This window comes from Caretta caretta, chromosome 11, assembly GCF_965140235.1.
Source record: "Caretta caretta isolate rCarCar2 chromosome 11, rCarCar1.hap1, whole genome shotgun sequence".
In the NCBI taxonomy this organism is placed as follows: Eukaryota; Metazoa; Chordata; order Testudines; family Cheloniidae; genus Caretta; species Caretta caretta.
In genome coordinates, this window is record NC_134216.1 from 33,364,936 (window position 1) to 33,392,913 (window position 27,978).

General features: G+C 39.6%; 1 protein-coding gene and 1 long non-coding RNA gene across 3 annotated transcripts in view; both read right to left on the minus strand.

Annotated features, from left to right (window-relative positions):
* ITGB6 (integrin subunit beta 6) overlaps positions 1-6,146 on the minus strand; it is a 48,695-nt gene extending 42,549 nt beyond the window's left edge. Inside the window, exons 1-5 of one of the 2 annotated variants that reach the window (XM_075117876.1) lie at positions 5,980-6,146; positions 5,792-5,868; positions 4,995-5,074; positions 1,808-2,012; positions 229-475 (exon numbers count right to left, since the gene is read on the minus strand). In XM_075117876.1, the coding sequence (XP_074973977.1) occupies positions 229-475; positions 1,808-2,012; positions 4,995-5,074; positions 5,792-5,852 (593 nt within the window). In that variant the 5' untranslated portion in view covers positions 5,853-5,868; positions 5,980-6,146. The remainder of the gene's footprint in view (positions 1-228; positions 476-1,807; positions 2,013-4,994; positions 5,075-5,791; positions 5,869-5,979) is intronic. The other variant, XM_048870115.2, reaches the window with a different exon arrangement.
* Positions 6,147-6,367: 221 nt separating this feature from the next.
* Positions 6,368-27,964, minus strand: LOC142068539 (uncharacterized). The gene is made up of 3 exons (XR_012664360.1): positions 27,706-27,964; positions 20,922-21,052; positions 6,368-6,432 (listed from the first exon to the last, which is right to left on the minus strand). It is a non-coding gene; the product is annotated as an uncharacterized LOC142068539 (long non-coding RNA).
* Positions 27,965-27,978: the final 14 nt, after the last annotated feature.

Here is a 27,978-nt window from a genome sequence, read left to right on the forward strand (position 1 = left end):
CCTCTTCCCCCCTAAACACCCCCTCTTCCCAACAACCCAATGGGGTATAGAAAATGACCAGAGTATGAACCAAGAGCCAAGTCCCATTTGCTTTATTCACTCAACTGCAAGTGAGTAAGGTGGAAAGGCTGCAGTGAGGGCAGTGAGCAGGATTTTGCCCCCAATGATCAATCTTATCTGTGTTCCTATATTAAATAACAAACATACATAGGTGCTTTCTTTGCCTACCTGCAAGGGTTGTTTATTTCTTCAGCTGTGGTTTTGATGAATGGTGAAACTGGTTTTTCAACAAAAGACCCAAACCCCAGTCTAAAGTTGCTGGTTAGTTTTGACATTTCTTTGGAAAGAGTTGAGCCTAATTCCTTTATTGTATTCAGATCATCATCCATGGAAGCAGAAAGGTCCATGAGGTAATAGAGATCAACCGGATAATCTTCAGTCTGGCGAACTTTGATCTCTATTGTTTCTTCATTTCCTAGTAAAGCCATAGGGGAAATGGAGAACAAATTAACACATGTAGACAATGTTATGGGCAATATATCAATGATGCTGTCTGTTTATTCTGTGCCATTGGTGGAATTAATAGAAATGTATAAAAGCATAAATAAAAATTCCAAATAGAAAATCTGAAAGACCTTAAGTAAGTATTACTTGAGTGGTACGGTAAAAGTTAAGTACTAACTTTAGGTTTAGGACTATTTGATTCCTGTGGATCTAGTGTGTTAGAAAAAACAAATGTCAGAGTGCAGCTTTAAAATGTTCTATTATGAAACAGAAGTTAGTACTTGTAGGAGCGAGTGCAAGGGTTAATGGTCTGAGCATGGGACTGGGAGAGTGGATTACAAGTGTGCCTGGGTTCTATTCCTGGTTCTAGTACTAACATACTGTGTGTTATTTAAATCTCTCTGCACCTCATTTTCCCTAGGACAAATTCTGATCTATGTTATATTGGTGTAAATCCACAGTAACACCATAGACCTCAGGGGATCTTGCAAATCATGTTGATATCCTCCGATAAAAACACTATATGGCAGATTCTCTACTGCAGCTGAGATTTTCTCAGGGTAGCAATGAAGAGGTGAGACACTGGGGAGCTGGCTATGGTTGCAGTTTCCCAATTCTCTCCTCATCTCTGCCATGGCCTGGGTGCAGTTTAGAGAAGCCTCCGGAATAGGTGCTGGAACTGGGGGTGCTGCTGCCGTGCCCCCTGGCTTGAAGTGGACAAGGTTTACAGTTTGCTTCAATGGCTCTAAGCAAACCCACTATAAAAACTGCTCCAGCATCCCTGGCCTTCAGACTCCTCTAACCAATACCAGCTGGCTACATCCCATGGGATAGCTCGCCTACTGTGCTATGGCTATGGCCACGGCCCTTTCATTTCCACCCTCAATACACCTCCCGCATCAGGGGCACAAGAGGAACGGTATAGGAACTAGCTCGTCCCGCTCTACACCCGCGGGGGGAATTCCCAGCCTGATAGATGTGTGACATTTCCATTCCCTTTGTGCTGCCACAAGCCATGAAGAGAACAGAGCAGGGAGATTAATCTCCTTTTACATAAATGCAAAATACTTTGGGGGGAATTTAAATAGTGTACATTTTAGATCTATCCATCAGATTAACACATGATAAATATTCACTAGGTCTTATTTGATTACAAATAATGCTTAATTTCGAATTTGTTAATACAAATTATTTAAATACAGTAAATACATTCTGTTTTTTAGATCATTAACAATTTAGTCTGAGAAACCTGGAAAGACAGCATCAACAAGAAAGAATCACAGTTATGAACTGAATAACTTACCTGGTCGCAGTCTAAAAGTTAACTTTTGAGGGGAAATCTGTGTGACATCAGAGTTATTCTTCTGGATTCCTATGCTAAGGGGCTTATTTTTGTGAATTTCTACTTTAGAAATGGGAAATTCAATAAAGTTCGACTGACATCCTTTTGACAAAAGATTTGCTGGAGTATCACACCTTCCATGAATTCCAGATGAGTCAGTATAATTCTGAAACAATCAGCAGAAGGAAGGGAAGAGCTAAATTTATTATTGAACAATGGAAAATAAATTATTTATGCATGGTGGGCCAAATGCAGAGGTGACAGACATTGTGGTATAAGTTACACACAGGGTGTAAGCTGGCAAAGAAATGGGTGTAGGTGGCATAACAGTCTAAATTTGCATCTATCAGGCTTTTCATAGCAAAATTAACGGAGCATACATTTGTTTGGTATCCTAGCGGCACCAGTTGTATCATTGGTGTATGGGAATTGTGTCACTTATGCCTGGTATTTATTTGGCCCTAAGAGATTTGGGGATGGTGACACATAAGTTAAAGTGTATGTTGAGTCTTATCTTGTTTTTCCTGCTGCACCCTTCTCCGTCAATACTAATTTTGGACACTTATGAATGGTAAATCAATACTCCATAACTTACACCTGTTTTCTGACCATCTTACACCTGATGTTTAACTAACACCATATTTTCATGACCATGAATTTAGCCCAGAGATACACGTGGCACTTGTATTTATTTCCTTTAATTCAGCCTTGTGTGCTGTTTGGCCTTCTCCTGCGCTTAGGATCTGATCTAAAGCCCACTGAAGTCAACAGGAGACTTTCCACTGACTTCAATAGTCTTTGGATCGGGCCCTGCATTCCTAGTCAAGCAAAACTCCCACCAACTGGAATGGGAGTTTTATGATTATATATTCCTCTTCAAAGCAATATACTCACATTAATTTTCACAACATTGTTGTAAGGTATTATCATCATTGCTGTGTGAAAACTTTGGCAGAGAGTCTAAGTGATTTGACCAAGGCCACAGAGGGAGCCCATGTCAAAGCTGGGATTCGAATTTGGAAATTTCTGGTTTTCAATCCTGTGCCCATACCACTGGTCCATATTCTTCTCTTGTGCCTGTAGAAGGAATTTAAACTTTGTCCCTTAACCTGCAAATGTCCCTGAATTTTGTCACTGAGAAACACTCTGTTAAAGTTACAGCAAAGTTACTTTAAATCCACAAAATCCACAAAAGCCCAGAAATTCAGTTAATGCTAAGACTCTGCTTTTCACTTCCCACTGGGAGTCAAATTCTGTTCATGGATATATGTGTGTCTCACTGATTTCAGTGGAAACATAGGAGGGAAAAATTTGCCTTTCTGTACTTGGGCCACTTCTGATGTCTACTCAGATAAAACACCCATTGACAACAGGATCAAACCCAGTGTATATAAAAATCACCTATTATTATGAAACCCTTGGAAAACAGAGCATACCGGCTGCAGTAGCTAACACTGAATTTTCTGGCTTCTCAAAACAATTCATTATCAGGTAAACACATGGTTCAGGGCTAGTCAGAATGTGTATTTTTATCCAATAGACTATGATGGCTCCTTTTATTGAGTGTAGCCTGACACTAAAATAAATATACAGATTTTAAATATATAGAGTCTTTGCCTGCCCCACATCACATGAGTGTAGCAAATAAATCCATGGGCAAACATTATATTTATTCCACTGACATTTCCAATAAGTGCACATGATCTATACATAGTACTTCCAGACTCAAGAACTTAGTTGTTTTCTTTTTGTATTTTATGAAAACACGCAATGGCAATTGGCCTAATTATGTACCTAATAACATGGAAAATTTCATATTATGAAAATCCTGTGTTTTGAACTCTTTTTAAAAAAAGCATAGAAAAAACACTTTTTGGGGGGGACCGGAGACTTTCCTAGTGTTATATCTTGCAAATTGCTAAATTGCTTTTAGTAAAAACTGGATTAAAAAAGAACGGTATGTCAGTTTCATCCAAGATGGTATTTTTACTGTTCAACTAAAACCCCCTAAGGGAAGTGTTTATAAATTATTTAAAGAGTCCCTTAAAAGAGAGCTGTAGAGGTATGAACAGTAAACCACCACAATAAAGTATTTTAACACACATTCTGTTTCTCTCTCATATCTGATCTATGTATTGTGTTTATATATTTATTACATGCTTTGGACCTGATCCTTTGAAGTGCTTAGCACCCTCAATTGCCACTGAAGCCAATGGCTATTAAGGGTGCTCAGCACGACAGAAATATCAAACACAATCCAGTTGACTAAGACATTATTTTAAGAAATTTTGCAGTACATACCTAGCTGATCAATAATTCAAAAACTAACTAGCACTTGACTGGCTAGCTGTTGGCTGAAAAGGATTCACAAAACCCTGTGTTTGTCTATCTGTATTTATAAGAGCCAAGATTTCCAAAATCTAAAGTTAGGCTTCTAAAAATCATATTTAGGCTCCTGAACAAGCAGCCAGATTTTCAAAAGTGCTGAGCACCTAACAGTTCACCTTCTGCTTTAAAAGGGAGAAGGGCATGTGGCTCTCATTTGGACCCTGCTTATTTTATTTATTTATAGCCATTTCTATTGAGCCTTTAATCGCAGTAGCCAACTGCTTCACAAACACTAACAAAGTGAAGCTCAGAACACCTGCTGTGGGGCCAGGAGGTATTCTTATTCACATTTTACACATTAAGAACTGAACCACAGATAAGTTAAGTGACTTGCCTGGGGTCACACAGGAAGTCAGTGACATATCTGGGAAGCAGATCCATATCTGTTTCCCAGACCCATACTTCAGTCATAAGACCTCCATATCTTAGGTGCTCTATCCTGTATCACAGGAGCTGTACAATCTCACCATAGTCACTTCCAAAATGATGAGTACAGCTCCTCTGATAGGTAGAAACAAAGGTGCTAAAAGCTGGGGATTTTTTTTTAAAGAAACAGAGAACGATGAACAATAAACCATAATTTCCAGATGAACCACTTTTAATTCCCAGAGAAAATTACACAGGCAATTTTCTCTCTCTAAATTCTTCATGCATTACAAAAGCACCGGTTGACCCAGTTAATTCAATAATTCCATCACTCATAGCCACTGCAAACACTCAGATTGTACGGCTTTGAAATTTTTAAGATAATTTACTTTACCTCTTGAGAACACCAAGCACACTGTTGTCCAGAAAACAAACAATCTTCACAAGTCACTGCACTCCCTGGAGAACAATTTCCTATATTTAAACCCAGGAAGAGAAGAGATTAATAATGGGTATAATTATTCTTTTTATAAAATGCCCCACTTAGTTAAAAATATTGGAGATAAAAAATAGTGACACATTTGGACATACTTAAGATTATTGATAACATTCCATCATTAAAATATTTATATTAGTTTAGTATTTAACTTGATCAATAATTACACTATTACTGGCAATTAATAAAAAATGTGGGGACCTGAAGGTCACTCATCTATGAAAAATATGCACACTATTTGTTTTCTGAAATGCATTTCATAATTGTTAAATTTGTTTAACCATAACTAGAATTTTTAGCGAAATAGATATGTGTACATTGTACACATTACAGTTGTTTCAGTCTGCTTTCCAATGTACTTACTCTGGAAGTTAAAATTATGCCAGGTTCCATAGACACCTCCAGAGTCACAGATGCACTGTGAAATTTCATGATGGATCAAACTCTGATGTGTATAATTAAAATGGCTCAAAAGCCTGTGTGTTTGGCGCAGGTAGTTCTATATTATGAACAGATGTACTCTAATTACATTTATTGGCTACGTAGTAATACTACACTCTGTCAAAAACATTCATTAAGTGGAAAGGAATGACTGAACAGACAACATGGGAAGCTAGTTAATAGAAAGTTGTTAAACAAAAGACAATGCAAAATATGCTTTTAAAGAAGCAGAGTTCAGTAATTGTAAGCCTTACCTTGTACATTGTTATTTCTTTGCAGAAATAGAAAGAACAGGAAAAGCAATACAATCCCCATTCGTTTTCAGTTCTGGCTGTGTGAATTAAAAGTATAAAAGAATAATTACCTTCAGGGTAAAATGATTAATATGGAATGTTGTAAAAGTCATAGATTCCTGAAGTGTATATTCTAAGATGATACTTACACTGGTTTGAAGAGAAATTTCCAAACTACCAGGGCAGAACATTAATACAAAGAAAACAAAAGCTACCTGAATAGGTAAAGACGACGAGCTGTGCATAAAAGCAACTTCAACATGGTTATGGAACTTAACACTGTTCTTTATCTTACTTCCTTATTTTCCTTATAAGGAAAACAGGTACACAATCATAAGAAGGTGGGGGAATTGATTCAGGTGCTGATTTTTTTTTTTTTTTTTTGTCAACACTCGCAGTCTCTCTGGGTCCTAGAGAAATCTGTCCAGGAGAACTTTATCAAGTGTACAATAACTCTAAAATACTGCCACCCCTTTGACTGTTTTCTGACCGAGTTCAAAATGCTGGCAAGCCATACAAATAGTGAGGTGAATATACCTGGAGAGATGTATAAATCCCATTTTTTCAAGTTTCATGTTGTGGAATGAACCTTCTAAAAGCAGCTGTGAAAAAAACAACAACAAATCACCATAACTTATTATAACATTATAATGGAAAACCATTTTAGGAATACAAAATGTCTTTTGTTTTACTGTGTAGAGTTTATATATATTTTATTAGCATTATAAAGTGAAAAAGAAATAAATCAAACCTACATTATTGTGAAATGCAGTTACTATTGTACAGGTGTGGTTATCTGCATGTTACTACCCCAATAGAGAGTGTCTTCTGTGATGGAATTCAAGATAATTTCCTCTGCAGCTATTAATACATTCAGGTAACAATGACTAGAAAGAGGCTTTCATTGCATTTTAAAGCATTTGGGGAACCAAAAAAACCTCACCCAGCCTTCATAACAGTGAAGCAATAATAGTGAGTACAAGATGAAAGAAAAGAAAGCATGGTTAGAGAAGGGGAATGGTGGCTAGCACCAGGCTTAGGGTATGTCTACACTACAAAATTAGGTCGAATTTATAGAAGTCTGTTTTTCAGAAATCGGTTTTATATATTCGAGTGTGTGTGTCCCCACAGAAAATGCTCTAAGTGCATTAAGTGCATTAACTCAGCGGAGTGCTTCCACAGTACTGAGGCAAGCGTCGACTTCCAGAGTGTTGCACTGTGGGTAGCTATCCCACAGTTCCCGCAGTCTCTGCTGCCCATTGGAATTCTGGATTGAGATCCCAATGCCTGATGGGGCTAAAACATTGTCGCGGGTGGTTCTGGGTACATATCGTCAGGCCCCCGTTCCCTCCCTCCCTCCGTGAAAGCAGCAGCAATCGTTTCGCGCCTTTTTTCGCGGTTCTTTTCCTGTCTACCTGGCCAGTGCATCTGAGTTGAGAGTGCTGTCCAGAGCAGTCACAATGAAGCACTCTGGGATAGCTCCCACAGTACCCCAAATTCGACCCGGCAAGGCCGATTTAAGCGCTAATCCACTTGTCAGGGGTGGAGTAAGGAAATCGATTTTAAGAGCCCTTTAAGTCGAAAAAAAGGGCTTCATCATGTGGACGGGTGCAGGTTTACATCGATTTAACGCTGCTAAATTCGACCTAAAGTCCTAGTGTAGACCAGGGCTCAGATTCCCAACTGTGCCACTGACTCACAGTATAGCCTTGGGAAAGTCACAATCTTTAAGATGTTGTGAGGTGGATTTTAAGACACATTTAACTCCTTGGAGGAAAGGTTAAATATAAGTTCATACTAATATTATGAAAGGAAATCTAAAAATAACAAAAACCCTTGGTTTATATGTTGTTTTATTTCCCCCCACCTTTTATCCATTTGTCCTTTTTAGCATATAAATTGTTTGGGACTGGGACTCTCTCTTCATAATGTGTTTGTAACAGAACATGTCAAACATTAGACTCTACTGTATAAATTATAAGTAATGCTAATAATAACCTGTGTACCAAAATAAAACTTACAAATATATATGTCATTCCTCTTTGATCGTTTCAGTATGTCTGAGCCAGTTCATTGCACTAGGATTTACAGGGACCCAAAGTTATCCCTGAGGTTAGATCTCACAAGTCTTGCAGATTTATTTTAACTAAATTTTGCCCTTTCTACTCTTCACAAACTGATTCCAATTTCAGCTAATGTATTTGCTGTTCATAAGTATTCACCAAATAGTTTATGTGAACAAATATGCTATTTTTTTGTCCCTTGGATGGATGATGTTTAAAACAAAACAGACAACTTTTTTCATTTCTAAAAATTCCAGCATACTTACAAACTAACTAAATAAAAATCCACATGCACTAGTCACACTGCCTTTGACCTTAATGTATCTTCTAAGGTTGGATCCTTCAAACATATATACATATCTTTTTAAGGATGAGCTTTCCACTTCCCGAAAAACATTATTTCCTTTTCTCCTCCCCAAACACTGCACATCTTTCACTGATCATAATGACCCAATTTTTCTACCTGTACCTGCAATCTCTCCCCATAGACTAGATTTGCTGTTTCCAGCACCAAGTCCTTTTCTCCCTATTTATCCTTTCATCCATCTTCTTTTTTCATGGCCACTTCGGAGCATCAGCACTCAGAACACTGTTATATTGATTTCTCTCAGCTCTGGGCCCCTTGCATATTCCTATTATGCCAAATTCTGCTCTCAGTTACACCAATGTAACACAGTAGAATTTGGCTCATTATTTTAAAAGATTGGCAACACTAAACATTTAAGCTTTTTGTGATCATGGAATTTTTCAAAAGATTCTGTCCTGTGAATAAGATTTCAGTGGTCTCAGAGTGTACGTGCAGTCTCTCTCTTATTCCTACCCTTTATAGTACATTAAAGATAGCACAAAAAGATATTTTATCTGCCTGCTGAATAATCTCAGAAATCTGGTAGTGAAAAAGCTTTGAGAAAAGTACAAAACCAGGGAAGAGGTATCTTAGGCACATATGAAGCTAAACTAAAATATATTCTAAAGGAATGTTTAAAAAAAAAAAAAAAAGTATTTTCTCTCTACAGCTAATGTGTCGCTTTCCTGACAAGCAAGATCTTGTTTCACTCATTGAGCTGAATCCAAATGGAAGTGTGGTGGCCAGAAATAAAGATTGTGTAAAGAGTCTAAACCAGAAAATGTATGCATACAAAAGAATGCCAAATAGTTCATGCATCTTCATCTGAATAAACACTCTCCCTTTGAAAAAAGTCAAACTCTGTAGCTAGTAAGTTAGGAATTGATATATTAGATATGCCAGTTACACTTTAGGAGCCCAGTCCCAGACAAAACATCTATGGGTTCTTTCCAAACTAGGAAAGCTCTGGAAGAGAGGGAATGCTGGCTCCACAGAAGACTGATCTATCCAGGAAAAAAGGTCAGTAGGACACACAAATGCCTGAAGGCAAAGAAAAACTCATCTCAGTAACTGGGAATTGGAGAGCTACCCACCAAAAAGAAAAGTCCATGCACATGATCTCACTACTTCATATGTTACAGAACTTCTGATTCTGGGGACTGCTTACTACCCCCACCCCCATAAAACCATGCAGCGTGTGGGAGTTATTACAGCTGAAAATTTATAGTATTTCCCTTGGATGGTCATTGTTGGGGAATTCAAGGGCTTGGCGTCTACAGGCAGAGATTTTCTAAAATACTCCCCTGTTGTTGGAGAATGGAGTGGAAAGTGGATGCAGTGGGCCAGATTCTCAATTCTCTGCAGCTTAGTCATTTACACCTCTACAAAGTGGGTGTAAAATGCCTAATCAGAAGGGTAATCATTTACCCCCCCCCCCCCGGTGCTCTCAGGGCTGGAAGGAGGTGGCTTTACATTTGGGTCACGTGGCTAGTTCATCCTTTCCCCGTCTGGCCTCCAGAACAGATCTGTCAGACAAGTAATTCCCAAGAAAAACCTCTTAAAAGGTTTCCTACCTGACTCTCACTCATTCCCAAGAACCTACTTGCTGCGTATGGCGATTGGGTGGGTGGAGTTGCAAACTCTGTCCCTGAGAATGGACCCATTGCAGGGTGCTCAGTCAGTAGTCAGCAGTGCTTGGTCACTTAATAGAGACACTTCCCTTCTAAATAACATGTTACCTTTATAGCTGTTGAGCCAAGGAGCTTGAGGCTTTCTGTAGGACAGCAGACATGGAGACTCATTTTCTCTGGATTGGGTGACTGACCAGAAAGATATTCCTGTCAACTGGAAACACCTGGTTCCAAAAAGCATCTATAACAGAGATTCTTCAAAGGCTGCATATCAACTACCCAAACAAGGTTCCCTGAAAAAAGGTCTAAAACCTCAGAGCTTACATTAGCCCTTCAGGACTACAGCTGATTCAAGTCACCCCATGGAGATTTGAATAGTTGTAAACATGGAATGGTCAGGAATACATAAAACAACTACCCACAGTAACAGTATTGATGTAGTAGACAGTGTCGTGCCTGTCCACTACAGCATTATTCCTGGCTGTATGGGGAGGTACTGCTGGCAATAGTACCTCAATGCCTGCTGGAAGAAGTAATGCCTCTGGCAAATTTATATAATAGAGAAACTCATAATACACAGCCAGGTGGGATTTTTAATTTTTTTAAATTTTTGTGTGTATGGAACCCTCTTGGTATTTAATTATGTCACCGAATGGAGCAATTCACAAAATAAATAAAACTAGTCTGAACTCATATGCTTTAATGTCAGTTAATGTTGCTTGCTGCCTCTTGCTCCCTTTGCTCATTAGCACAGGTGGAGATGGATGATACCACTGCAACAGAAAATGTCCCAGATACAAAGAAACAGCTGTAAACACTCAGGGCTACCTCCTCAGCCCTTACTTGGTTATACAAGAGAGTAAGGAGCACTAATGCCCCACTGCTCAGACTGTGACTGCAGGCACATTGAGCTGTTTGCTCAGTGCTCCCCCGTGGGAGAAACAGACAAAATGGGAGGAGCTTTGGCACCAGTCCTCTGTTCCTGAGTCACTGTAACTAGCTGGTTACACAGAGGGAAGTCATTTCCTCCCCCACCCACCCCTGAGCAAAGTGAAATGGAGGCCTGGAGGGGGGTGAAGAACTATGACTCAGTGAGTTATGATTCATTCTCCAGGCTCCCCCGAACTCAGGTAGAGACATAATCTAGCTCTAAAACAGATCTAAAGAGAAAGAGCCAAAGTGCTTACAAATGCTGAAAAGAAAAGTAAACAGTTCACTACGAGTAGTTTTGTAATTTATATGTACCTCAGCCAGAAGTCAGGACTTGGTGGCTTCAGTTCAGGGGGTGTGTGCGTGCGCATGCATGTTCTGAATTTGCTTTGCATGGGTAAACACTTCTAGAGATTTGTTTGATTTTCAGATGTGGACAAACTCAAAGCAAAATAAATCTGCCAGACTTCTCCCAGACTCAGGTGGAAACACTGCAAAGCGATGAGGCTTCCGTCCGACATTGTTCAAAGGTGGCCCAGCTTGCCAGAGAGCCAGGCAGCTGCATGACTCCGGCCTGAGGTTGGGTTTTACCTCTTTGGTTACATTGTAAAAGTTTTCCCCACTTCTAGGGAGGTCACTTTACTGTATGGTACAACTTAGTACCATTTCTGCTCCTCTTCAGGTCCACGGGGAAAACTCTCTGCCTGGCTACCTTTCAATATCTCACAACTTCAATTGCTGAGGGGCTTCCTTCTCCCTCAAATGCATGGAGGACACATGGAGGGGCTTCCTTCTCCACTCAGTCATGATCATGCCTGAAACACCTTGTCCTTTGCTCCACAGCTAGTTCTCCATCCCCTCCTCTCTGACCCCAGAGCAACCCCCAACTCCTTCCGGGATGAGAAAGCTCCCCTCCTGCCCTATGGACAGGTGAGGGATTCCCAGCTGAAATCCGTCAGGACAGCACTGAGAGACATGAGGAAACACAGCACTAAGTGGGGGGTGAGAGGACAGGGACCAGCGGCCGTGTCTGGAGAGGTGTGTCTGGGGTATAATAGAGGTTGGGCTTGTGGGGAGTGCAGGTTAGTTCATCTGGGGGGCTAGGCCCTATTCTGTTTAAACCTCCAGAAGCTGTCAGGAACTCTCCCAGCAAGTCACATCCATTCATCCTCAGCCAAGAAAGGTGCCATGATAGGGAAAAGTGAGCATGGAAAAGGGGCTTCTCACTTTGCCAGCCCTCTGCTATGTCAGATCCACATTTGTCATTGGATTTTCCCCTCTCTGCCTCTCCTTACCTCAGCTCTCAAGCACAATGTGAACCCGTTAACATATAAAGTTCAGACAATTCTACTTCTGAAAAAGGGAAAATGGATTTGCGCACCCTGTGTGATTTTCTTTTGCCACCAGTCAGTTTCTTACCACAAACAGGTAACATTTAAAGATTCTAGTGGGAGCAATCCCTTTCACCAGTGCGCACCAAGGATTCCTCCCGAGGACTGTCATCATAATTCCTACTAGAACTATAAACATCTTGCTGAAGCTACATATATGGCAGGCTGATTCTTTGCTGAAATACAGCTTGAATGTGGCTAGCATTGGGAGAGTCACTGAAATTGGTAACTATATTCTGGTCAGTGCCAAATGGCTTATCAGAACTGAGACAGTGGGTTCAAGCAACAAACAAAACACACTAGAATGGTAAGGTTCCTATATGTCATTTTGAATCTTGTCTACATTGGCTCCATTTACAATAACAACATGTTCAAACCCTTTAGACCTGTGAATGGATTCACTCAGATCTGTTATTTCAGGGAAAAGTCTCATACTTGGGTTTTCAAAAGCTCTTCACACAAAGTGCTGCCATCTTCTGGGGACTTTACTGTTCTGTGCTCGAGAAACAATGTTCTCTCTATAGTGGGACTTTAAAATATATTATTTGGGAGTTTATATGCAGTGCAGGTACTATATTACCGCTCTGCCTCTAGCAATGTTCAACCAAACTATATATTTGAGAACCTTACATAATATTGATTCAGCTTCTTTGCTGAATATTTCTCAGGCTATTAATGTTAGTATGTTTTTTCAAACTCAACCGTAAAATCCTTGCCTCTCTATAACGGAATAAATGGAACACTACTTCTATCATTTTTACTATGTGCTCAGATATATGCCTCTAAAACTAAATCAAACTCTTTCTAATGTCTTGATCAGTGAATCATCATTATATTTTACATATGTTGCCATTACTGTTACACAATACAGTCTCATGAAAATGGTAGAAAAGGAATTAAAAGGAACACTGTCAACTTATGTTTAACCTAAAATTTAAAGGTTATAAAACAACCTTTTATAAAAGATAAGACTGGTGCTGCCATAATACTTAAATTTCAGTAAAAACTGTTGTCTTTAAATACTCAAACATTTACAAGCAGTGTTTGAGAGGGAAACACTGCAGCACTGAGAACCTGAAATTGAAACGGTCTATAAACAAAAATGAAATTGGTTTAATTGATTTGAATTGTCTTTACTGTCTTATACAAAGAAAATAGAGACAAAGAAATTTGATTTTAAAAATTGTCACTTTTAATAATTTAAGATGTTGTTACTAACAAAAGTAAAGAAATGTGGGATTTTTTTTTAACAATTTATAATTTTTAAGTTACCAGCTTTCCTTTTTGCTCTGAAATTGGTGAGTATTTCTTACTGCTGCTAACTGTGATAATGCAATGTGTGCTGCCATGTTGGTTATGTAGAAAATAGCGTTGGACAGAAATTTCTTAAATGTATGCAATTTGTTCAGAATGATTCATCACATAACATCCATTAATATAATTATTGGGCTGTAGCTCATTGCAAGTATTTGATGTTAGAAATTTTAAGTATGAACAGCATTGCTTAGTTTTGCTTGTACACCCAGCTCTTAGGAGTTCTTTCTGTTTTCTGATTAGATGAGCATAACTCTTAGGAGTTAGGTTTCTATTGCAAATATGCACTAAAACTGGTTTCCATGAATATTCTCTAGTACTCAGTGAACATTTATTGGTTTTGCAAACATTCCTGGTAATCTTGTTTGCTAGAGTTTTCATGAACAGTGAACAAAAAGGGGGTTTGAATGCAGTCAAAGAAGATCTAAAAATTCAAACTGCTATTCATAGCAAGCTTTCTGAAGAATTCACCCAGCTGTAATGGAAAGTCTGATTTACTGTAATCTTGTTATATTCTTGTTATACGGGGAATACAGCAACTTTTTGTGCCTTTTACATTCACTCTGTTGTCTTTGAAAAAGTAAAGCCAGACCTTTGCCTGCTCTAACATTCACGCAAAAGGCAAATATTGCATGGAAAATAAGGTTTAACATGCATGTGCAAATGAATGATTTATGTATGTGACATTCTTCAATTTACATCTGTATCATGAACATGTAAATGCTTAAGATATTTGTGTTGTTTATACATCATTGTACACCTCTGCTTGCCCAGGGAGGAAAGTTGTGTAAACTGACAATGTCAGGTAAGTTTATACACAGTGACAAAACATTAACAAATACATGATAGAGTACCTCGCTTACCTATTTTAAGATCATAATATCTAGAGACTATGCAGTCATAAATCCATCCCCCCGCTAGGGCTGCTTTGATAACAGCATAGAGAATTTTTAAATTCCTATGCTGCAGCTGTCATGGAGATAAAAGAAGATTCGCTGTACCACCCTGTCTGTGTCTCAGAAGTTCTGCCCACTGGAATTTTTTGAAATCCTGGTTTCCTTTGCTTGGAAATCATCAGATTTTTTTCAGTGTGTAAGAATTTCCCATCTCCTTGTGGGCAAGCTTGATCAAATTCAGGCTGAGTGTGCTGATGTTGTGATCATGAATCTGTTTCTGCATGGGGTAAACCCAATGGCTTCTCTCTATCTTCTGGAATATTGGTGCTGCTTTTTGCTGCTGAGGTCATGCATAGTAGCCCTAAGGCAATTCTAGTCAGGGAAATTCCACATGGTATTCAGCCATTATACAGTCTCCTACCCCTTCACCTCCTTCCTACCCATGTGCCCTGGTAGTCCCTGGTAATCCATAGTCACTGGAATGGTGCTCAGGAGTCTTTGTGACAAGAGCAAATTAGAGCAGCCCTCAGACATGCACTGAAAGCCAGCCTGGTGCCTGAATGATCTCTATATTAGGGGAGTATAAAGAGGCTTAAAGGTGCCTTTTCACCCTCTCTGATCCCTGCTGTGCCGATTACTCCTCACCAGGGATTCTAGGAACAATGTCTTCAACAAAATGAGAACAAAGGGTGAACAAATCTTAATTATGAGGGCAGAAACTACCCTGACCTAGACAAGATCCTTCATCCAGCTAAGTAGCATCTCCACCATCTTGTCTGGATTTAGACTTCAACAACTCACTCATATCCAGGTCATTTTCTCGGACACTGGGAAAGTCGAGGCTCTGCACCATCTGTGTCCAATGAAAAAGTAAATGCAGAAGTGATTGTTGGCTTTCAGAGCATGATGTATAGCTATGTCTTCAGGCTTCTTCTTGAGTCAGAGCTGGGTACAAGACTGGCATTTTGTGAAAAATTTTAACACAGTTCTTCTCTTGCTGACATGGATCCTCAGAATAATGTTGTTTTTTCAAGACAGGTCATGGGATGCCTTATTTTATAAATCAGTCAATCGAGATCACATGACACTTTAAACTGATACCACATATGATCTTAAACAAATATTAATGATACTGTGGGTCACAGAGAGAACTATCTTGGGAAAATCCAATGGTATTTTTCACAAGAGGAGAAGAGTTAGCCAGACTGTCTTGCCCAATTCGCCTTTTATTTTCATACTGTATTCTTCTTCACTTCCTGTCCTTATGCAGTTTTCCTACAATATATACTGTTAAACATCTGTTATGTCCCACCCAAGAGATGGCTGCAATTCTATGGTTGTTGAACTGACTTCTGTTTATGTATAGATTATACAGACTCTCACACACTTTATTAACATGTAAACTGGTGAATAGAATCCTTTTGGATAATGGAAATATATCATGAAGACACTGACTTTATATTTATAAGGCATGGGACAACTTTAAAATTAAATAGTTTTCAAATTTCATGAAGAAATATTTTTGAATGGAAGAGCTATGGGAACACTTGACTATACCTTTGAACCTATCTGTCAAATGTCTCAACATTTCTCCTGTAGGTATTTTAGTCAGTTACAGTTAATCATTACCTGAAACTATGTAAAAAACCTGTCCCGCACCAGTGGACAGTACACTGTTATTTTGTTAGACAGGGAAGAAATGTAGACAGTTGAGTCATAGCTGTCAGTTATTCATTACATATAAATTTAGTCAACGACTATAGGATTTTCCAACACTATTCCCACTTCTGATTTATAGTGTTACTGATCTCCTAGGATAAACTCCTCTAAAATAGGGCAAGATCCTACTTCTCCCATTTAGCAAGGCTAATTGCTTTGTTGGGGGAAGGACAGGGAGCTCAGAGGCCATGCGCAAGGGGCTTCACAACCCCCTACTTGCTGTGGATCAGGTCTCATTCAGGCAGAGTTCAAGGGTGGGTCAGGGAAATGGTGGAGCTATGGAGAAGAGTTCTGCCAACTGCACAGAATCACTAGCTAAGAGCCCTGCTGTGGCAGCAGCCATGGTCTGGTTGTGAAGATGCACCAGATCCTGGACACCGGTGATGGGCAGGGAAAGATTCCATTCTTCAAGCCACGTGAAGCCTCTTTACTTGGGTTTTGTGCCAGTCATATGAATTTCACCTAAGGTGAGAAATCTAAAGAAACATATTGGAAGTACCCTCTATGCAGAAACCATGCTGGAGTAAAGGTGGGTGGTAAAGAATACAGATGAGCATTTACTAATTTCCACTCTTGCAGAGTATGTAACTCATGAGCCACAATCATGGGTGTGATTTCAATTAAGATCCTTTAAGACACAGTACCAGCAATGGAGTGTGGTTGCTAATGATCTCTTATACCAGTTAAGTATTTATCATAATCTGATGACATTTTTAAGCTTCATTTTTATTTCTTGTTTCTTAAAAATATTCAATATTTATCATGATTAAAGGATAATGTAAAAAAAGCAGATATAAAATTTTATAACCCTCTATTCAAACTGCTGGGCCTTTTGAGATCCACCAAGATCTAACTTCTATAAAATGCCTGCATAAAGCAGCATTCCTGATAGAATACTTGCTTTCACCAGAGTTCCCTCATCAAAGTTTGCTCACTCTGAATAATAAAACCTATTTTCACCTCCAAGTACTGAACTGATTTTATATCGTCACTTTCTTCCAGCTCTTTTGTTCCTACTACTTTTTGTATGATTTTCGGGGGGATTTTTTGCAGGCTCTTCAAAAGACCCCATTTATTTTGTTTGCTTTGTTTTAGGAATGACCTATAGTAGCCTGATTTTTGACAGTGCTTTGAAAATTATCAGTAATGAACCTTTGGAGACTTTGCTTTTTACCTGTATTCTTCTTTCATCTGTTTGTAATTTTCATGGGGATTACTCAAAGGATGCATTTTTGCTTCATTCGTTGTTATGGTGATATGCTTGAGGAAGATATTATAATTATTGTTTGCTTGAAAGAAGCACCTGTGCTGAAGGATGTAGGTTTCACTAGAATCAGCTCAGGCTTAGCCATAGACACAGAATCACTAGCATTTGCTTGAGTGTCCTTCTTGGCTTAAGAACTTTCTGAGTGCATTCTTGTGAGAAACCTTTATGTCTGCTCTTCTTTTGATTTTTATTTTCCCTATTAACATTCTGCTTAACAGCCTAGGCACCACCATGGGCTTGGTTCACTTCCACTGACACGCTGAGGGGCAAACTGTACTTTCCTGTGCTAACAGGGGTCACTGCTTGCAAGTAGGTATTCAGACCTGGGGAGGGCAGTTGGTATTTTCACCTCCACACTTTTGAGGGTCTCACCAGGAGAGGATAGCTTTAATCTCCACTGGGCCACCATAGGAGCGATGTTTGCAAAAGTTGCCTGGGGACTGTACTGAATCAATGCATTTCCTGGTGCTTCAGTAGTATCTCATCTCTCCTCCACACCTTTCGCCTTCTGTCCAGTTCAGATCATAGCTTCTCTTTCTGCCATCCCGTCATGGATGCCTACCTGTGAGCTCAAGCTCAACAAGGCTTAAACAGAGCTTTTAATGCCCCCCCATTCATTGCTCCCCACTACCTCATTCTTGTCCTCTGTGGGTGGTCCCACCAGCCTGCTTATCTCTTAGACCCATAACCTGAGTGTACTCTACTCGCACCTCTCTTTAGGTCCCCCCATTCAGACCATACCTAAGTCTTTTTTTTATGCTTCTGCATTATGTCTCTAAGATAAAGCCTTTCCCCTATCCATCCACACTGCTAAAACTCTCCATCCCGGCTGTCAGCATCTTACATTTCAGTGACTGCAACACACTTGTGCCTGGCCTTGACAAATACAACATTGTCCTGCTCACATCCATTCAGAATACTGCTGCAAAGATCATTCTCTTAGCTTTTCACTTTGACCATACCTTGCTCTGTTGGCTCCCCATTCTCTACATCAATTAAAAGCTTCACATTCAAGGCCTTTCATGGCCTATCCCCACCCCACCTGCCATTTCTTATTCAATGTCAAGATGCTGACTTCCTCCTGTGCTTGTCCCACAGTGCCAGCCTCCATTGCATACTGTTACTTTTTCAAACAAGCACCTTTGTGCTTTCTCCCATGCTGCCCCTCACGCATGGGAGGAGCTCCCCATACACGTCTGCAAAGCGCTTCCTCATTATCCTCTTTCAGATTTCTCGGTAAAGCTCTGCTTTTTTGTGATGCTTTTCTGACATCACACCATGTCCCAGAGGAGTTATTGCAGGAGAAACCCTGCTCAGTCCTTAGATTCTTGAGAGCTGCTTTAGTTGGAGCTGGAACAAACACTCAGGAAAATCCCAGCTACTGATTTGCATTTTCTTATTAGTTGTTTGTGATACTGAATTTAAGAGAAGAGTTTCAGATCCCACCCAGACAGACACTGTCCAGGCACTCCAGTGGTTTGACACACCCTCATTTCAGTGACAAAAACTTATCTCAGTGGACTTCTAAAAATGAAATCTTGATAATCACAGGACATTCATCTTATCAGAGATGCCCAAAATCCAGTCACACTTACATTTTTTAACAATCAATGGGTACTTTCCTGTACCCAGAACCTTGGTAGAGGAACACTCCATCAGTTTCCTTGCATTGCAAGCTTCAGTGAGCTGATGGAGTCCGCCAGGTTGGTGAGCTGCACGTACATTGTAAAAGACACCATGAATCTGGCTGAGCATATAGCAGTGCTTCTTAGATTATCATATTCCTTGATTTAAGACTTCAGTGTGCTGATGAATCACTCATACTTATCATCACAATGTTTATTCGAAAAGGAGCAGTCATCCAGAAATAAATGTAACATGACATAAAAAGTCTGAATAACCAATGTGGACAAATAGCAATACTAAGCATTGCTTTTGTTTATTCCACAAAAAGAAGATTAGACAAATGAATCAGTGTCCATATGAGACAAATATAGTTTTACCTGGGCTTGTATACAAAGGGTGCAGACATTAGATCATGATTTAAATATGCAGACATATGCATTTAAATGATTATAAGGCCATTCTCATTTCAATCAAGGTACCATCACGGCTTTTCGGGAATGGATGATTATTTTTCTATTGGAACAAAAAATTTTTGGTCCCTGAAGTTAGGCAACTATATCTATCGTTAGGCACCTTAATAAGGGGCCAGATTTTCAGACATGCTGAGCACCACATCTCCCAGTCAATGTGGGACTCCCTGTGGGACTTGCATGAGCTGAGGATGGTCTCTTAGGGACCATATACCAGTTATGGATATCTGAAGTGCTCAAGTGAATCAGACAAGAGTCCTGTGGGGAAAAAATAGTATAAGATCATGAAATTAATCCATATGCCCAAGGAAGCATGATTAAGATTACACAGGCAACCTTAATTCTGGCACTTTCTAACTGCTGAGTGCTTGGCTTTGCAACCATAATATTCTTTTAATGTAATTTGTTTGTATAGAATTCCCACTCACACATGTGTGTATCTATTACTTACAAGGAATATAATAGTGTACCATAATAAAATAGCATCAAATATTTGTTTCACATCTGAATATTGACAACCAATACTTTTTATAGCTCATTTCTTTTACTTGCTTTGCCCATACAGAACCCTGAAGGATTCAAGACTTTTTAGATCTAGATCCAAATTACATCTTTCCTACCTGTGGATGTTGGGAAAATGCACTAGCACCAGCTCTTAAATACTGGAAACTTTTCAACTGGTTTGTTAAAAGGCCAAGGTAGGGAATTAAAAGGGTGTGTCAAAATGTGCAGATAACACCATATTTGAATATCATCATATTGAGTGACTGGTGGTTTGTTTCTGGGGTCTTTTTAAAGAGACATTTAACACAGCAAGGGAGTGACCAGAGAAATGAATAGTGGATTTTTAAAGTGAGAAAATATAAAGACCCATTTTGGATCTCTGTGTTCCTGTGTAAGGAACAAAGATAAGGAATACAAAATAAGAATCCATATCCATAAATTCATCGCTGAGAAGAAGAAGTGAATCTCTGTTCACTTACAAGAAGGAAGACCAAAATAAGCCAACCATATGCTGCATCAACACAAAGAAAAATTATACCATAATTATATTCATCTGGATTATCACAACCAATTTTCTTTTGCAGGGATGTGCATATTCAGTTTAGAGAAGAGCTATTTAACTGATTAAAGGTATGGACTGCTTTTAGCTATGATGGCAGAGGCATTTAGGCCAATTTTTAATGTTGCCAACTATCATGATGTTTGTCCAGAGTCTTGTGGTATTTGGTATTTTTCTTAGAGCCCCAGCTGATGGAATCAAGAGATTGCATGACAATCTCAGCTTTCATTAAAAACAACAGACACTCATAGCACCTCAGAGAGCACAATACTTAAGCTATAGGTATTCCCTCTCACTGTAGAAGTAAACTTAACACCAGTGTTGAGATCAGGAAGAAATTTTCCACCACCACATGTTTGCATTGCATATTTTTACCTTCCTCTGCACTGAGCAGGCATCATATGTTAGGGTCACATAGGCTTGTCCCATATGATTGATTTTCTTGCAGTTGAGGGGAGGGCATTCATGTATGTTGGTCCTTTCTGTCTTCTATTTCAATGTTAATGCTAAAAAAATAAAATTACAAAATAACTTTTTAGTATAGAATCCTGTGAGGTCAAATTAAACTTTGTACCTAACCGAATTGCTTAGTTCACTCCCAGTGAATATTACATTGGGAAACGAAACAGGAGATGAGCTGAATTCCTGTGTAGTCAGGCCAACTGACTGCTCCACTCTCTTTTTTGGAGGAGGGGTCCGTGAATGTTTTTCCAGGCTCCAGAAAATTAAACAAGTAAAGTACTCGGAAAGGGATCTTGGGTAAAAGGACACTTCCGGATGCTTCCTTTTCAGTAGTTTTATTTCTCTTATTTGGTACTTGGTGTGATCAATGGGGCCTTCAATTGCAGTCCATGCTTAGATATCACAGTGTTGGAGTCTCATGGCTTTTCTACCCAGCACTGCAGTGCGCTCTACAGGAGTGGGCTCTATCTAGTGTGCATTAATGTAGTCCGTGTGAAACCATGGGTGCTGAACTACGGGTGGTGCCGCATCCCCTTGCTTGAAGCGGTTTCCATGATATAGAGTTTACAGTTTGGTTCAATAGCTTTCAGCACCCCCACTATACAAATTGTTCCAGCACTCCTGTGTGACACGGGATGATACTATATCAAGGTGGGAACTAGGTACCTTTTCGTTTGTGCTGGCAGTATCTACACAGGGCAGATAAAGTGCTCTGTGGTTTAGGTGCACTGTGGCACTGTGTAGACAAGCCTTTAATATAAGTGATGCCCTCTGAGAAATCTGAAAACAAAATTTTTAGCCGTCAAATTTATTCCTATTAAAATCTCCATGTTTGTCCAGCTCTTTTTTTCAAGCTCTGTTGGAATGTACATTTTTAGTTTGACCAATAAAGACTGAGCTATAGTTGGTAGTGACCTTGTTGATTACATCTTGCCTATGTTCTAAGGGAACAGGCTCTTTAATTGGACATTAATAAATATTGAGCAAGTTCCAAGCTTTTAAAGCACCGAGTTGATTATGCGGGTTGCACAACTCTACCGTATTAATTCTGAGATTACTGGTATTTGAGACGGTAATTCTAAACACTTTAGCCCTTTCTCTGTTTACTAGATAGAGTTTACCAATAAGCTATTTTGTTAACCATGATGGATAACTACAGTTGGCGAGACAGGCAATAAACCAGCATCTGCTTTTGTATTTTCTGTAAATCAGGCTGCAAATAATTAAACTTCAGATTTCTGGAATCTACCCAATTAATGGGAAAAAAGCCTGCTGCATTCAGTGCCCTGGAATGTTCTTTTACCATGAAGCCATAACTGATAGCATACTAGTAGAAGAGTATTCTGCTCATCTCCGTATGATTGATTCTTCCCAGAGCCTTAGAATTTAGAACCATCTATTAGCAGGATTAATTAATTTCTGCTGAGGGTGGTCTGGGGTCATAAAGGAATATGGTTCTTCTTGAGGCATTAAACATCTCCATCACAGGATTCAGTCCTGAAAACACCTAGAGATTACTCACTCTAATGGTGGGGGCTTATTATGACCCACAGCAACAACTCTGGCTGAGAACTCATATCAAGTTCCTCCCAGCTACAAGAATCAAAGCTGTGATGAGGGTGTGGGGTGCACTTCAAGAGTGATGATGTTGTAAACTGGTTATAAAAAGAAAAGTGGGAAAGTTAACAGAGAAGATAACAGACTTATTTCAGCTCTTTGGTTACAGCTGATGATTCAGGTGATCAAACGTTAATGCACTGAACTCAGTGCCTTAAATTGTGGGGGTTATGGGAGAGCAAACTCACCAACGCACTTCAGCATTATGTCCCAATCTCTAAATAACTAATCCTTTTTTGTGCATGGTGTTTTTTTCACTTCAGAAGCATATCCTTACTTGTGTTTTCAGTACTTGATTCCAGCCTGCTTGGGATCAATTAGCAAAATAAGGCAGTTTGCATAGTATTCAGTATGGTTTATAACTATGATCTGGCTTTAAAAAAAAAAAGTGGCTATTAACAAAGGTAAGTTTCTGAGAGCTAAACATACTTTTGAGCCTGTGTAATGCGGTCTTCTCTTGGAGATAAATCCTGCAATTCCTACTCACTCTGAACTCCAGTTGACTTCAATGGGAGTTTAATCTGAAAAAAGACTGCAGGACTCGCCCTTTGTTTGAAGAGAAGATAAATAGACAGAATAACAACCTAATTTTTATAAAACCTCAGGAAGAACCTGAGTAAACTGATGTCACACTGAAGTAAACTGGGCTTGGGTTGTGCTGTGGGCATTGGCCGTTTAAGGAAATATTTAACTTGTGGCTTGCACTTGCATTATGCGATGAAATAGGTTAGAAACCATCTTGGAAAAGCTCGTCTACAAGCAACATGGTCTGCAGCAGTCTGCCATGAGCTTCATATCATCATTCAGGACTGTGTCAATTTCTGAGAAGGACTGAGCTTGATAGTTGCAGCAGATGTTGTTGGCATGGATAAACTTGCAGGAAAGTGTTGCTGGCGAGTTGTTGATGTACACGTTGTACAGTTATTGGTGAAAAAACAATCTTGAAGAAGACTGTTAATCTGACACTTCCAGGAACTGCAATGGTTGCCCATGTGTATTCTGAACTGCTTATTTTGGAGGAAGAGCTCTACTACTTCACCCAAAATGGGGCAACTTGAGAGAGTTTACATGGAAAGCCTCTCTGCAAAGCATGTCATAAGCAGCAGTCCAGGAAGATGGCTCCTGTCTTTGGTTTTCAACAAAATCTATTTTTGATAAAGGTGGTCAAGGCCAAGACTTGATCACAGGTGCTACATTCTTTCCTGAACCCTGCCTGCTCAACCTGCAAAACATTGTCCAACTCTGGAGCAATTAGTTGGAAGATCAAGCACTCAAACACCTTAAGACACACTGACAGCAAGACCTGAGGTGACGGTCCTTGCCTGGCATGAGAATGGCAATAATCTTTGCTTGATGCCAAGTACATGGCAGATTCTTCTCGTTAATGACTCATGTATAGAAATTAGTGATGCCTTTGGTCCAAGGTGCTTAAGGAATTCTGGTAAGATGTTATCATACCCTGCTGCTGTACCTGGTTTGATGGAGTTAAGGGCCTTATCTAGCTCATCGACTGTAATTTACTTTGGTTGACTCCTGCCTACAGTCTAATGTTGAAGTTGACACCATTCATCATGTATTTTGTGTTTAATCGTTTCTCCAGCAGAACCTTTGCTATCTGCAGTAGATGGCTTACAACCTCACTGGGCGATTTTGGCCTGGTGAACAACACCCAGCCAACTGATCAGATTCTGTTGGAATAAGTGAAGTCAAGCTTCCCCATAAATTCCTGCCACCAAGTGGTGTCCAGAGACTCATCAGGTGGTCTGCAATGTCTGGGTCGCCAGATAATTCAAATTTCCTGAGCAAGGCTTGATAATCGGCACTCTGGCAGAGAGTTTAAATTGACCGACGGCAGCCTTGTGGTATAGCTGAACATGCAGCTTTGTAAATGGCTCCTTGGAATCAGTGTAGGCTTCATTGACTGGGGTACAATGTGATAGAATGGTAACCACACTACCAGTTCCAGAGCATTGCAGAACTTTTCCCAATCTGCCTTATGAAAATTCCACCGACACTTGATTGAACTTCAAATAATGGGTAGCTGGAGCCTGACTAATTTGTTACTAATTTAAAGTAATTAGTAATCTCTCAAGTGCAACTCTCCCTGTCCTTTCTTCATTGGAGTGTTTCTAGTCAACTTCACAACCAGGTACAATAAACATCTTTTTTTTTTTAAACAGATGATTTGATGGTAGGATGTGTATTAATGGTCCATCCTTCCAAGACACTGAATCTATCCTGAGAAGAGAGCAGAACACCCTTGTGACAGGGCAGGGTCCTGCTTCTGTCTCGTTTAAAGCAACAAACCTCTCAGAGACCTTCTTCTGGTCAAACATCTCATAGTTTACTTCACAGTGTTCTCCCCACCACTTGTATAAACTCATGCAGCTCTGTATTTACAATATCATAAAACCCTTAGCTCACTCAGCCAATGAGGAGGGACACAGAAGGTATCTTCCCCTGAGAGACCTCTGGCAAGCCTGCAGATCTCTCTCTTCCACTGAGTACTTCCTTTATGTGCCTTTTCTACCTCTCGAGTAATGGGCTACTTAGCCATTTGGGCTCTTCTCAGCCCAACCCAATCCACCAATTAGGCACAGCTCTTCTTAATCAGGGCTAATCCAGAGCAACTACTTGTAGTGGCAGTGACCGGAGTGCTGCATCAGTTGCTGTTTCCCAGCACTCTGTCACAACCCTCAACTCCTATTAATTTCAATTGGGCCCTAACTCAGGCAGCTCAGGGTTATAGTAAGGTGTTGTGCTCTTAGACTTTTTGCACCTACTTTCTACTGATTCTTACAAATGAGAAATTATGAACCTTTATTTGTAACTCTAATAGCTAACACTCCCTCCTCTTTGAAAGTAGTATTGAATACGTGACAACCCCCAGCCACCCAGTGAAGCAAGACAGCGTCAAACATTGATATGGGAGGCTGCAGTGTAGCAGGAATGGCTGGACTAAGATAAAGAAAGGAACGGACATTAAGAGTTCATGCAGTTATTAGCTCCAGGGAGCAATTAGTGTGGGGAACAGAATCCCTAGCAGCAGCTGAAGCTGCATTTAGAAATATTTGGAAGAATACATAGACTAATTGGGGCAGTGGACACTGAGGACCTGATCTTATTTTCACTGGAGTCAACAGGAGTTTTGCCACTGACTTCATTGGAGTAGGATTGGGTTCTAGATGTCTAAGATGAAATTCTGTCCTCGGATATGTAACATTGGCATACCTCCCTCCGAAGTACATTGGAGTTTGTACTGATCTAAATACCTTGTGTGGGCTCAGTTCTGTACATTAGCATTTCATTTACAACAGTGAATCAAAAAATCTATTTCCTTTTGAATCACAAGTTCTGCAGCCAAGTTCCCTACAACTAACAAAATGTAAAACCCTCAAGAAGATACTTCGAACTTCTTCTGGAGCAAAAGCCTTGCAATTTGCATTTACTCAAGATAACATTTGTGGGTGTTTAAAGTTAGGTCTCTCCGTCTGTATTTAGGACCCAAAGTCAACTGACCCAAGGACTTTCAGCTGCTATTACTAATACCTAGCTCTTATAGACCTTTTCATCGATAGTTCTCAAAGTGTTTTACAAAGAAGGTTAGTATCATTATGCCCATTTCAGGCACAAGAGGGGAAATGACTTGCCCAAGGTGGCCAGCTGGCTGAGCCAGGATTAGAGCCCAGCTCTCCTGAGTCCTGCTCTAGTGGTCTGTCCAATAGAACCACACTGCTGTCTGTGTATTTTTATGTCATGGGCAAGTTCTGCCATACACCCAGTCTGTGGATGCAGAAAGTCTTAAATGTGGTGGAACCAATTTAATTATTACTTGTCTTACAGTAGTGACTAGAGTCCTCAGTCAGAATCACAGCATTGTACAAATACATAATAAGATAACCCCTGCCCCAAAGAACTTGTAATCACCCATGTGGGGTGTGGGAAGTCAGGATTTGGGGTTCACCCCTTGGTTGTTGCAGAGGACAGTTTAGTGGGGCCTTCAACAATTATGTTGAGAAAGAGGGGTTTGGGGAGTGGCGATGGGCTGAAAGAATGATGGGATGATCAGCCATTGTCTCCTTCCACTGCTGAATAGGGGTAGAGCAGAGGGTTCACTGTGCTAGTGGAAATGGGGCAGTTTCATTTCTGCCCTGTGGCCTTCATGGGACTTTCCCAATGGGATTCCTTGAGCTGTCTGCTGAGGAGAGGGTTTACTCTTTCAGTCCGTGTGTGCATTAACAGCTATGATGCCATGAATGATTATTAAAAATAGAACATAACAGTAAATGAGCGTAGCTTTATCTTTTTTGTTGTAAACCAGTGTGAAGTGGTCAGTCACTGTGTTAATATATCATTTTAACATATTTTTCATTAATAGGATGATTTGATCTGGATCAATCAAAGCAAAGCTCTTATTTTCATGATTATTAATAAGTTAACAGTTGTAGAGTGCATGGAAGTTGTAAAGGATTACAAACAACGTATTGTGTGGGACTGGATTCTTGGCAGACTTCTCTGATTGTTCTAATACATGTTTATAACCACATTTATATATTTTAGACCTCTTAATGCAGTAAAATGTTTGAAAAACACCAAAATGTGTTTTAACTTACATTGAAGGACTAATCACCTTCACCATTCCATGTTTAATACAAAAGAAATAAAGACAGTGCTTAGGTCACAGTGACTCTTACAAAACATCTAAAACTGGTAAATGAAAAAAGAGTGAATATTCATTGCCAAAAGTGAAAGGAAATGCTAGCAAATCCTTAAATTTTAACTGCACAAGCTGCTCCTCAATATCAAGAGAAACTAAAACAAACATTCACTAATATCTACTTTTCAGTATATTTCAGAATGAAACACGTCCTCTTTAGCAATCAGCATTAGTATCTTTTAAAAAACCCTGTTGTACGAACTATAATAAACTTTTAAATACATTTATGAATTTATCATAGACGTGTATTTCCTATAGCCCAGTTGCAAATTAAAATAACAAGAATACAGATCTAGAATTTGTGTAGCAAGTTTTTTAGCCATGCATTATAGTGAGATTTTTAGCCATGCATATACCACTTACCTTCCAGGGTAGGCCTTTAATTTTGGAAAGTGCTGAAAGGCATTACCATACCCATTATCAAAAATCTTTTCTAGACATATCATTTATCTTTGTTGTGGTAATAAACAGATTCCCAGTGTTCTAGTATTAATAGTCCAGAAGTAACATATTAGCTTTAATTTTCCTTCCACAAGTTAAAATGATTATTTTGGGTAAAGCACATGGTTTTAGAAGACAATGAAGATACAGCCCTAGTAAAAGACAGAATGGCTGGTTGATTTACATGAAATACCA